This window comes from Cryptomeria japonica, chromosome 8 (genome assembly GCF_030272615.1).
Source record: "Cryptomeria japonica chromosome 8, Sugi_1.0, whole genome shotgun sequence".
Lineage (NCBI taxonomy): Eukaryota > Viridiplantae > Streptophyta > Pinopsida > Cupressales > Cupressaceae > Cryptomeria > Cryptomeria japonica.
The window spans coordinates 295,769,341-295,783,370 of NC_081412.1; the positions used below are offsets into that span (position 1 = coordinate 295,769,341).

General features: G+C 36.6%; 1 protein-coding gene across 2 annotated transcripts in view; it reads right to left on the minus strand.

Moving 5' to 3' along the window:
- Positions 1 to 1,208: 1,208 nt before the first annotated feature.
- The window catches only part of LOC131035889 (thioredoxin Y, chloroplastic), a 46,576-nt gene continuing 33,754 nt past the window's right edge, over positions 1,209 to 14,030 (minus strand). Inside the window, exons 3-5 of one of the 2 annotated variants that reach the window (XM_057967650.2) lie at positions 1,930 to 2,002; positions 1,744 to 1,848; positions 1,209 to 1,602 (exon numbers count right to left, since the gene is read on the minus strand). In XM_057967650.2, the coding sequence (XP_057823633.2) occupies positions 1,537 to 1,602; positions 1,744 to 1,848; positions 1,930 to 2,002 (244 nt within the window). In that variant the 3' untranslated portion in view covers positions 1,209 to 1,536. Of the gene's footprint in view, positions 1,603 to 1,685; positions 1,849 to 1,929; positions 2,003 to 14,030 lie in introns of both variants that reach the window. The other variant, XM_057967651.2, reaches the window with a different exon arrangement.

Sequence of the window (14,030 nt, forward strand, 5' to 3'; positions counted from 1 at the left end):
AACGGCTACCAGTACGCTTCCACTAAGTGAGTTTCACATGTGATAGATATGACATCAACATTTATTATGTATGGCAAACTATTGGAGCATTAACATAGTAGACCATCATATTGATTAGATTTAGCAATTAGGAGTATATAATATGTATGGTGCAATTTTTATAATTTAAATATAACAAAATTCTTTCTTTGTCTTTAACAATATCAAAATTCTATCATAATTTTAAATTAATTAGATTATCAAATATAATACATTAAAATAAGCATCATGCATTATCAAATTGTGTAAAATCCATTCTTGTTGGAATGAATTATTCCTTAGATAATGTATCCTTTTGAAATGAATCTGCACTTCTCACAAATCTTTAAAAATATTGTTGTTAAAGAGGGTAAGTAAATTTAAATTTTCACATACTAAACTATTGGCACGACCTAATTGGCTCTGATATCAAAATAGATTTAGAAACTCTTGATACTAATCATTATAAACAAAATAAAAAGTAAATGAAATGAAAATCATGCAAACATAGATTTAACAAATTACACAAGAGTCGCAAGACATATATGAGGAAAATCCTTTCCAGCAAAAAATCCCATAAAACATCATCTTATTAAAACACTTACAAAATATAGCCTATTAAAAATAGACATAGACTGAACCTGGGGTTCTTCTCCTCGGCCTTTGCCTTTGTGCATAGTTACATAACTCACTATAAAATCTCCAAATTCATACACTCAAATGAAAGAGAACTTCCTTAAATATAGGAGGAAGGGTAGCTTCACTAATCACACCATTTCAACAGCCCCTGTTCATAAATTATTAATAATCTAATAATATAAGATTATAATTATTTCAAAAGGGATAAGCTTAAAAAAGCATATAATAGGCTTAATAACTTTACATTAGAACAATATATAAATATTATAAAGGCATGACCCCTAAAAACATTATCTAATAATATTAGATTATAATTATTTCAAAAGAGATCAGCTTAAAAAAACATATAATATATAAGGCTTAATAACCTTACATTAGAACACATGACCCCTAAAAACATTATGTTCTAACAATGAATAAACAGAAAAATGATGTGGGGCTTATGTAATGTAGCTACCTTGGTCACATATATTGTAACTAGACTATTTCTTTTTGGTAATCAAATATCATTTTTTTTAAATAGTATAAAATCACATTACCATACAAATAAATGAACGGGTAAAGAAGTTGTGTAACTTGCTTATGATGAGGCACGGACCATATAATGGAGGAAGTTATGGTACAACAAGCTACAGTTCAAAATATTGAAAAATGGCAAGATCTGAAAAAACAAAGAATACAACTGTGATACTGGACAGGCTTTTATAATATGAGAAAACTTGATACCTAATGCTGCCATGCCTGCAGAATCCATAGCATGTCTCACAGTTAAATTAGTCACACTAAAATATTTGAAGAATTCAACTGAACTTTCATTTTACACCAAGAAGATGCTATTAACGCCAAATTAGATGAGTAAGAATTCAATTCTAGTGAGTTCTATTTAGCTGCTTGAAGAAGCTTTTCAATCCGACCAATTAGTTGATCTGCTGGTATAGCTCCTTCCTGCATGCATCAATTTATGCTCAAATCAGTGCCTTTTGAAAGAGGAAGTTAGCACAAAGCCTTAACCACCGTATAGCTGTTACCGGTATGATGCAAGGAAAAACAATGATATTATCAGCAAGAAGTGTCATTGAAACCCACAAGTCGATCAAAAGGCTGCCCATTTTTGAACAGAATGAAAGTAGGCAAGGCTTGCACATCATATCGACTGGCAAGGCTTGGATACTTCTCCGTATCAATTTTGACCTGCAAATTATTTAGTCCATCAGAAAGTGAAATTTGGAGGAGATTTATATGAATGAATGTATCTTACAAAATATCAATTACCACACGGATCTTGTCTTTCATTCTACGACCAACATCCTCCAAAATAGGGACCATGTACTGACAGGGGCCACACCTGGAAAATACAGACGTCTAAAGCTGAGAAATATTGTTCTTAGAAAAGCCCTCATCACTGGTGATTATTGAAACAATGCATGCTCAAATGCCTTGATGACAAATTAGAGGGAACACTATAAGTCCCCATAGTTCTAGAAGCTTCACAATTTAATCTTCTCTTGAAAAAGAAATCAGGCAATCATTACACCATCAGATGGATAAGAGCATACTATTTAAGTGAATAAAGATTTAATAAAAGAACCAACTTAATGGTTCGACAATGTGAGTTATATTCAATTATCTTGCTTTTTTCCTAAATTCTCGCAACCGAGACACACCGTTCTACTATATAAGATTTCACAATTGGTAAACTACTAATGATGAAAACAAAAAGAACAAGAAAAGATAAAAACCAATTCCCCTACCACTTTTCAATCTTGTATGAACCACATTTTTAGAGATCGGCTAAGAAAGTTCTTATTGGTTTTCTTTGATGACATTTTGATCTACAAAAAAACTTGGGAAGAACATCTAAAACATGTTGATGAAGTGTTAGGGATACTTGAACAAAATTCCCTATAAGCCAAACTGTCTAAATGTGAACTTGGCATGGAGGAAATCCTATACTTAGGACACAAAATTAGTGCACAAGGAGTAAAGGTGGATGAAGAAAAGATAGAAGCAATTCAAAGTTGGCCAAAACCCAAAACCCTTATGCACCTTCCAGGATTTTTGAGTCTTTGCAGTTATTACAAGAGATTTGTAAAGGGTTTCTCAAAACTTTCGGCGCCACTTACTGATCTAACTAAAAAAGGAGCTTTCACATGGAGTGAAGAGGCCCAAGCAGCTTTCAAAAAACTCAAGGAGGTTATGAGTTCCTCCCCTGTACTAGCCATACCAGATTTCTCTTTACCCTTTGAGCTATATTGTGATGCTTCAGGGGAAGGAATTGGAGCAGTATTGATGCAGAATAAACATCCCATAGCTTTTGAAAGCAAAAAACTCAAGGACATCGAAAGATCATACTCAGTTTACGATAAAAAGATGTTGGCAATTATGTATGCCCTAGCAAAATTTAGGCAGTATTTGATTTGTGGAAGGTTCATTGTGAAGACTGATCACAATAGCTTGAGGTTTTTCCCAAGTCAAAAGTACCTAAATGATAGACAACAAAAGTGGGTAAGTTGCAAGCATATGATTTTGACATTGAATATATGAAGGGCAAAAATAACATCGTAGTAGACACACTGTCTCGAAGACCCCATCTAAATGCAATAACCACATTATCTACTGATTGGAAAACATCTATACTCACCGAATATGCTAAAGAAACATTCTCAACTGATTTAATTGAAGGGAAAATACAAGACAAAAGGTATAAGGTTATAGATGACTTCATCTTCTATAAAGATCGAGTGTTCATCACTCCAGAGTCAAAGGTAAAAAAAGAAATCTTGAAAAATTATCATGACAATCCCTCGCCAAGCCATCAGGGATATTACAAGACCTATAAACAAGTTAGAGAGAGAATCACATGGAAGGGTCTTGAAGGAGATGAATTGAAACATGTAAATGAATGCATGATATGTCAACGGAACAAGGATGAGCATACATATCCAACAGGGTTACTTCAACCTTTGCCTATACCTAATCAAAAATGGGAAAGCATATCCATGGACTTTATAACAAGACTGCCCAAAGTACAAGAGAAAGATTGTATTTATGTAGTAGTTGATCGAATGACGAAATATGCCCACTTCATGGCCATATCCACAGAATTTAGAGCACCTCAAGTAGCTGAGGTTTTCTTCAAAGAAGTTTTTAGACTACACGGATTACCCCAAAGCATTGTGAGTGATCGGGACAGTCGTTTCCTTAGTCTCTTTAGGCAAGAACTTTTCGGGCTAGCCGGGACAGAATTAACCCCCAACATGAGTTACCATCCACAAACAGATGGGCAGACTGAAATTGTAAATAAATGGTTGGAAGGATATCTACGAAATTAGGTCACCGGGAAACAAAACGCATGGATTAAGTGGCTTCACTTGGTAGAATACTACTATAATACAACTCATCATATGTCTATAGGAATGAGCTCTTTCAAAGCTTTGTATGGATACACAGCAACATCATTTGGAGACTTGATTCATTCTGAATGTCGAGTCCAAGGGGCCAGAGACTTTATTCAAGAAAGCATGGATATTATGAATGTACTTGGGGATAATCTTCTCCAAGCCCAAAATCAGCAAAAGGTGTATGCTGACAAGAAAAGAACTGAACGAACATTTGAGGTTGGGGATATGGTTAGTGGAGAAGAGAAGCTTAAGCCCCGCTTCTATGAACCATATAAAGTGTTAAGAAGGATCAGGGAGGTAGCTTATGAATTAGAATTGCCCTCAAATAGTAGAATCCACAATGTGTTTCATTGTAAGAACCTCAAAAGGCCCTCAACTTTGACAACTGAAGTTTAGTTGAACCTGTTGCGTTTTAAGTTTGTTCTTTGCAATTTTTTGAACAGCAAGTATAACTTTGACTATTACAAGCTCAAAAAGCAACTATGGGGAATTGCTAGAAATCAATTATAATTCAATAGTAAACTGATCAAACCCTTATTACATTTATTCAACCTTTATTTATCCTCAATACATAAACAAACAATACTAGAGAGGAAACTGATAAATACCAAGAAATTCTGAAAACCCTTATTTCTTTCTTGCTGGTCATACACAGTCCATTATGACAGCATGCTGTAACTTATTCCAAACTGGCCCAAACAGCTTGCATGATAGCTTAATGGAAGACTCCAAGCTAGGTGCACCTTCTACTTATTTCTAATATATTTTTGCAACATGCAGATCGCAGTCTCCTTCAGGTGATTGGCACAACTCCCAAGCAACCGTACAGCCACCAAATAATATTCCCTTTGTGTATCTCTGTTTTCCCTCTTGTTGCTGCACAAAACACTGAAGATTGACAGTGCCTCTCTGACTAATTAGCACAAACTTGGTCCCTGAATGAAACCAACTGAATAAGCAAGATCAACTGATATTTCACAGCCTCTGATGTTGTTGTACAAGAATCCCACGTTTTCCTGCACCGATACCTCCGATCACTGCAGAAGAATCTTCTGCTGAAAGCCTTGGCCAAAAACTCCTCTCAGAGCTCCAATCAAAAATATCAAAACTTAGCCTAATGAAAAGAAGACCTAAAATCTTCTTTAATCTTCTCCACTTAGGGTTTGGCACGATTCCCAAGAAAGGTGCGATTTGGCCTTTAATGAAGTTTTAACTTTTATTATTTATTTTTTGACTATTGAAGTGTCAAACATAAATCACTTTCCATTTAATATAAAAACTAGCCCCATCTAATGAGAAATAGACCCTCACTTAAGTTATAACTTAAAGTGACTTTTAAAACATTAAAACATTAAAAGTTCGCCATTTAATATTTAATTAAAATAATTAAATATTAATATCTCTAAGTATTCATCAGAATTGCCTGCCGTCTGAACTGGAGATTGCCAAACCAGACTCTGCCCCTGCCCAACCCACTGGCTATAAATAGGACTGGTAAATATAGAAAGTATCTCAAACGGAGTCCTGGAGACCTCAAACGAAAACCAGTCCTGGAGTGCCCACTCTGAAGATGACGAATCACTCCGGAGGACCCTCTAACCAACCTCATCAGCCTACGAGGGTCAGTGATAGGCTAATATACTCAGTTGACAGATGTCAACTAGAAGGGGACATCACATTCATGTATCTCGCCTTAAAAAGGTATTAGGGCAGCATCTCAATCCATGCACAGAACTGCCTCCACTTGATGATGAGGGCAAACTCATCTTGGAACCAGAAACAATACTCAATGTACAACAAAAAAGGTTGAGAAATAAAACCATTGAAGAGTACATTGTCAAATGGAACGGTCTACCCGTCGAGGATGGACATGGGAAGGACCTGATGTGTTTGATCATCCTAATTTAAAGTTGCTTGAGGACCAACAAATTTAGGAGAGAAGGATTGTCATATCCCCTTCCATGTTGTAAGTGAAAATTATGTCTTGATTTCAAGAGTTTACAAAAAAATTAAATGTATCCTACAAAATGGTATTTAGTCAATCAGTAAATTGATATTAGACATTAATGATTTTCTTCAAAGATTATGACCATTGATATCTTTAATATTGATATTACTTGTTTAAGATTACTTGTCTATTTGTTTATTTCAGTAATCAACATAGTAACAAATTAATGATCCAATATTTGAAAACCATCGATTGGTATTAAAACACACTTAATAAGTTAATAAGCAATGGTTAAGGATGACTAAAGGCAGCAACTTATAAGGAGTCGCTGCCCTTGAATAAGACACCACCCTTCACAGGTTTAAAAGGAGAAAGAACGTGGTCATTAAGGGCATCGAAGGTTTGAAGAATCCATCCACCCAGCAATAACAAAAAAGATAACACTTTCGGATCAGAATAAGGAGATAATATACTAAGCACTTCCAAAGTTCAGTAAATAAGAACAATCGGTATGCATCCCTGTATACATATTACATACACATAAAATCCTGTAACAATATTTATGATAAGTTTCTGCATACAGTGTCTACATATTTCTGATAATCATGTCGGCATTCTGCATATTTATACTGATTAATGTTCTGAAAATACACTATGTTCATATCAATTTAATGGACCTGAATCAAATATTCTAAGTGTTACTGATATGATAGAAAGGAGAGGAGTTACAGTTAGGAAAACGGTGTTGAGGTTATTTCATAGGCATGCCACCTCATGGTTTAAGACCAGGGAGTCCCATGAGGCCAAGGGGGTACAAGGATGCTGCTCTTGGGCCTATGAAGTATAGAATTCCTGGGCACCTTACTGTGACAGCCCTCCTCCCTCTGTCATACTGAATGGGTACGTAAATGTGGAACATAGGACAGGTATGACAAGTGGAGGAAAATGGTGATAGGACACTTCACTGGGTAGCCACCTCATCAATGGCATGGGTCACGTGGGGTCAAGGGGGCTTAGTCTAGCCTTGAGCCTAGATGGGGAGTTTCTTGACCACCACACTTGGTCATTCTAGCCTATGCTCATTACATTATCAAGTCTTTAGAATGAACCTACATCTTACTTAGATACATAAGCACAGCTATTAGAATCTGTTATAATCATGTATGCAATACTGCATACCATATTCAGAACCTAGTGATCGAGGGGGGCTCCATGAATGTTATTTCGGCTCTTAAAGGATTTGAGTCGGCAAGCTGGAAAATAAACTACATTATTCAAGAAGCCATTTCAATCATGAAAAAATTTAAGAATTATACAATTATGCATTGTTTTAGAGAAGCTAACCATGTTGCAGATTGTCTGGCTAATCAAGGTTGCAGCCTTCAGGAAGGTGAACAGATCTTATCTCCCAATGAAGTCCAGAAGATTGCAGACCTCAACAAAGTAGTTGTAGATGAAGTGGTAATATAATAGGATGAAAGGCAGGCAAATGAATTCTCTCTATGTCTGATATGCTGCTCATACCAGGCCTTGAGAATAAAATCAGAATGGATATAGATAACATTTTTTATGAATAGGTTCTCTGTTTTTGTGATTTTTGCAGTTTCAATTGTGTTTTGGGTGGTTGAGATTTAATTGAAATCATTGAATTCCTTGGCGGCCGCTTTTGTCTTGGCAGTCATGTTGCTTATAATCTTGGCAGCGACACTCGTTTCCATTGTCTTTTTTCCTCATTTGGTCATGATTAGCCTTTTATTCTATATCGGTACGTATTCCATGGCTGTCCATGGGAGATGAGATCATTTTTGTACTCCTCCATCTCATGCTTATTTAAATCGCACAAAAACTTAAGATTTGGCTACTGTGGAATGATGGCTAACTGCTCATGGTGAGTACGTTTCCTGGACAGTTGGAGCATTTTGGTGATTGCCGCTGTGTGAGGTTGCATTTTCACACATTCGATGGCAGTCCTGTGGTTTCAATTAATTGCCTCTACATGTGCTGACCGGATTTCGATCTCCTTTTTTTGGCTGAGATTGTCTTCAAGCTTTGCATTCAAGTTTCCTTGTTTCCCAAACATCTCAACATGGTAAACAAAGTTGATTTGCAGGGTAATTTCCATGTTTTTTGGCCTCAAGGGAATATTAACCAGTTCGAATTAAATGATGCCTTTACCATTCCTTGTGCAAATATTCAATGGGCTCTGCAGATGGTGCTTGGCGAGAAATGGTTAGCGGTCAACCATTTTGTTCTCCCGACTGTTGCAGTTTCTCGGTTGGCTACCATGGCTATGAATTTGTCATGGTCTACAGACTTTACAAAGCTGTTGATTGGGAGTTTTGTGCACCCTGCACACTTCAACTGGGTCAAAATAAATGCTCAGCTGGCAAGTTATAATTTGTTTAATGGTGATGGTTGGATCGGTGGTTTTTTAAACAGGCTTGAAATTCTGGAGGATTCGGTGGCAAGGTCTCTGTGGATTTCCTTCATCAATAATTTGAGATACAGCAACCCTGTTCCTTTTCTCTCTTGGGCTCATACATATGCGTCCCAGATTGGGGAACCCCTGCTCTCCGTGGTGGTTGTACAAATTCCATGCCATGAGAGAACTCTACGCTCATGCTCTCATCGATCCACATGGTTCCCCAGCTTCTTTCCCTCTCCCTATGGACATAACTTCGTCTCAGGAATCTGGTATATGAGTTTCAAACTATTATGCTATATGATCGGTATATGAGTTTCAAACTATTATGCTATATGATCAAGTTTTGGTACTTCAGCGACACAATTTGCAAAATGTTGGCTTTTTGAATCTGTATTCCACTAGCTTCGTACACTTATTCCTTCTCAGCATATGGACTCTCCATTTTGTATACTATCTTCCACTACTTGTGGCTTCCAGCTTGAGTCATGGTTGGACTTCTCTGAGATAGCCATTTGATTTTGGTCAATGGTGGCTCCAAGATTAATAGCTTCAACATATGGAGTTCTTTATTTCCTTGGTTGTACGGTGGCTCATGTTTTTGGTATGAATAGCTCATTCTCTGCAGCTTTTCCCTTCGCCTGCAAACACATTTTGATATGGCAGCTTCTATCAAATATATTGTGATGTAATTACCTCAGTCTGGTCTTGTATCTATCTCTTGGGTGTTGATAGATGGGCTTTCGAAATTTTTGAAACTACACTTGTTTCAAATAGCTTCTGGTAAGGGTTTTATAGTTTCCGGTTGATCCTTTTCTGAGGGTGGTTTCCCTCAATTGATCAATATTTCTTTGTATTTATTGTAACTTTCTTTTTCAATATTAATATACCATAGGCTTCGGCCTTTTGCTCAAAAAAAAATTACTGTATATATTATTTCATCTCTCCTAACCTATTTGCAGGACTCCACTCCGGATTACCAGGCATTCCTAAAACTCATTCCACTCTATTTAGGGCATAAAACAGGTATTCGTTTATATGGAATTATGAAAATTGGCATCTAACATTATTTCCTATAAATATAGATGTTCTTATATCAATCTACCCTCTCAATGATTATTAATGTTATTGCTTTACATCATGTACTACATTTGATAATGTTTTGTAAAGTTAAAACTGTAAGTAAATTTCTTCCTTAGAGTTAGATGGGACTGTTAGTTTTGGGCAATTCCAAGAGGGGACATTACATTGGTCTTAATAAAATAAATCCAAGTTTTCCTTAAAGAACTGTCAATAAATGAAACATAGTAAATGTTTCCTGCCAATGAAGTCACTAACATAGGTCCACAAACATCTAATTTACACTAACATAGGTCCACAAACATCTGATTAAATTAGATCAAGAATCTCTTTTTTCACTTGATGCTAGGAAAAGCAATCTTGATGTGTTTGCCAAGTGCACATCCCTTGCATATTCCAGTCTTCTCTACCTTGAATTTAGGCAACCGGTGCACCATATCTCTCAAGAGAGGTAAAGCTCCATAGTGCAAATGGCTAAATTTCTTGTGCCAAGAGACACAATTTATTATTGTCGTCTATTAAGTCTTCTTATTTGATCAAATTAGCAATCGCCTTGTACAGATCTCCCTCCTGAATTCCTCTAGCCATAACTTGAACAAATTCCTAGCTATGAGTTATGATGATAACTTCTTGATCATCAAACTTAGCCATACACATCAAATCTAGCATGGCTGAAACTAAAAGTAGATTCTTAGTTAATCCAAGAACATACAAGGCATTACGACGATCAATAACATCACTTGAAGGCATGTGGAAAGAAACAAGTCCAATCCCTATAATAGGATATGTAGCATCATCACCAAGCTCTACCTATATACTTGACTTCCACTCCAAAAGTCTACTAAAAGCCTTCTCATTGAAGGTCACATGTCTTGATGCTCCACTATCCACATACCACCCTACACCAAAAATGGTGTTCGTAGATAAGCATGACACCGTGGAAAAAGTCGTCTCAAGCCTAGATGCAAGCTCATCCACTACTGAAACAATCTACAAATTGCTTCTTTTGTTGTTGCTTGCCCTTCCCCTATTTATTCACAAGACACTTGGAGGGATAGTGACCATTCTTCTGGAATTTTAAACACTTGATATGGCTAAAGTCTTTCTTCCCCTGTTGAGAAGAATTTGATTCCTCCTCCTTTTCTCTATAACCCTTCCAAAGTCCTCTCTTGCCAGATTTCCTCATCTTTATAATAACGAATTGGTTCTAACTATCTTCCATTCTGACTTAAGTTGATTCAAGTCTAGTTTCTTCCTAGATGAAATCATCCTACAGTTTCTCAAAAGTGTGAATCTTTTCACAACCACAAACAAACTGAATAAATGGATCCTAGAATGGAGAACATGAAGGCTATGGACACCAACTCCTAATCCTCCAACTTTGCCCAAAGTACAATAAGCTAATCACGAAGTTTTGTGATCTTTATTAAGTAGGTGGCTATTGTGTCTATGTCACTCATAAATATGGCACTAAACGTGTTCTTCAATAGCATCTTAAGAGAGATGTTTAAAATTTTAAACTCTCGTATTCACGGCTATAGAGAGGGGTATAGCCTCAAGATTTGCATTTGGAAATCCCAAACCAACTGAAATCCTTTACTTTTTGGCACAACTCAAAAAATCCTCAATATGCTCTTAAGACTATCTTTCTGCAGAAGAGCAATCCTTGGATGGAATCACCCCTATGAGATAAGAAGGTTTTTGTCCCCAAATCCAAACTTGAAACTGAGAGAATTATTGCCCTCTAATTTTGTCATTAAGAGGGATTCCATCCTCTAGCCAAAAGATGAACACAAACGCTCAACTTCAGGAAAGGGTTTTCAGCAAAACAACGGATCCCTTTCCTCAAGCCCAACCCCATTTATAGTCACATGTTTGCTATTTCTAGCCCTCCAAAAGAGGTCTCTGGATATTCGTTTTCTTTTTAGTTTAATAATTCACTTTGCCCCTTGTCTTAGCAACACTTTATAAAACAATTTAAGTCACCTTTTAAAATCACTTTACAATATTTACTTTGAGGAGATTTTTAATTTAATAATTAAATATAAATTGTATTTTTTAATATTTTAAAGTAAATATTTAAGCAGTTTAATTTACATTATTATATTATTTCTTTAGTCCAAAAAGGGGACATGATATCGCACTAGAGAAGATTTAATTAACTACTATTGAGCACCATCTAGCTTATTCCCTTGGTTTTCTTCAAGAAATGCAATGTCCCCTTTTGGGATATACCTAAATTTTGCTCAAAAATAACAATATCAATAAATAATTTATTTACAAGAGTATTCTTTCACTAAATTAAACAATAGTAATTGAATTTATGTGATGTCCCCAAATTATACCCAAATAGTAAATGCCCAAATTCTGCCCTAGATCACACTTATTAATTGAAACAAGGTAGGGTTTAGAGGTACCTTTTACTCCGATTGAGACCCTGCAACAAGTTAGGGATCATTTCATTACCATAATTCATTAAAACAGATTTCCTTAATCAGAAAGTATAAACATTCATGTAGACATCTAGTCACAAGATTGCTTAAATACTTTGCGAAGGTTCAAATCATAGGGAAGCTAAGATAGGATGGTTAAGTGGGGTGCCCTAGAGACCCTCTACCCTAGGCCCAAGGGCAAACCTTATCCCCCTTGGCCTCATGTGGCCCATGCCATCCATATGAGGTGGAATGCCTAGGGAGGTATCCTATCACCGTTTTCCTCAACCTTGCCACTTCTATCCTATTTCCATGATTGAACATTCCTGATGCATTCATGGACCATGATAGAGAGTATGGAGGTGTTTGCAATAGGGTGCCCTGGAAAAACAACCTCTCCAAGCCCAATGGCAGTACACTTGTACCCCTTTGGCCTCATGGAACTCCCCAGTCATATACCATGAGGTGGCGTACTTGGAGGGTGACCCCAACACCATTTTCCTCTACCTGCAATTCCTTCTCCCTCTATCATGGCTGAGAACACCCAGAATAAAACAACTGTAGCATATCATTAATCAGTAATGAGCAGGGACAGTCATAAACAGCGATGCATCATTAATCAAATTAATGCCAAATAAGCTCTTATTCGGTTTATGCAGATTGCATTTGAATTTCTGATCTAAACCCTTATTCTCTTCTAGGTTTGCCCTGGATCTCCCTTAATTCTGCAAAATATTTCTTCTTTTCATTGGCTGATTCATCGTGGATGTCTTTCCTGAATATAAACTCATATTTTTTAATTTATTGTCTGATCTTATTCTGATCACATTCTGAGTCTCAGTTGGGCAGATATCCCATGGATGCCTCTTATAATTGAGTTCCATCTCCCTTTTCTATCTTTATTCTTGAAGGAGGCACACCCCTTCAACATTTCTGCCCTTTGCAAGAGTTGCACCTTTTCTTTACTAATTGCTGTTAATAATTTAATTAAATTAATTTAAATGCCTTTATTATCTTGGCACCTTAATATTAATATTGCTTGTGATATACTTTTAACGGGCTGCGGTCCAAATAAGGTGTCTCATAATATATTTTCTTTTGAGAGAATATGCGGTGGCCAGGCCAAGTAAGATAAAATAAAGTCAGACATGACAGCTTCTTAAATCAGAAATTGTCTCCTTTAGTATCAGGGTTCCCTTATGAAAGTGTATGGCTGGCAACAAGGGTATAATGCAAAAATCAATATTCATCTTGTACCAATTAATACCAATCTTTCATTTGAGTAAATGTATTAATTTTATTTTATTATTAATAAGGTTATTATTATAATATTTATTTATTTATTGAATTTAATTAAATAACTTTCATAATTAGAATGGCGGAGCTAGGGTTTCATGGGGATGGTCGACAGAGAAGGATATGGCACTACGGGGGCCAAAGGATTGAGGGATACCAGAACAGGGAATGGTGCCCTCCGCTTTGGGCATGGCAGGGGCAGGGAAACAGATCCTCTAAATCTGCGAATGGCCGAAGCACTTTCATTCGCAAAGGACGGGAATGGGAGCGTAACAAATGGGGTTACACCACCATTCATTCGAGCCCTTGAGTAGACTTTAAATCGATATAGAAAAAATTTTGGAAGCCAGTGCATCAGGATGCAGAGCCGTCAACAAAAAAGGTATGCTCAGAGCCAGAGCATTCGCATGTGGTCTCTTTGGTTATAGATAATCATGAATGGAAACTATCTGTTAGTATTTTGAAGAGTAGGGCCTTTTTTATGAAATGGAATGGGGAATGGCCGGCCTCTTCAAGAGTATGGTCTTGGGTTGATGCTAACTGGGGGAAGCCTACGTTTTGAAAACACTCCCAAATGGTTTTTATCTGGTCATAAGCCTGAGTGAGAAGGATAAGGAATGGATCCTGAATAGTGGGCCGTTTATGATGGGCGGAAAAGGGTTTTTTATCAAGGATTGGAAACCGAACTTTGACCCAAAAAAGGAGGAAATTGATGTAGTACCCTTGTGGATTCGGCTCTATAATCTTCCGCATAAATATTGAGATACTCAAACACTCAAGATGATAGGGGATAA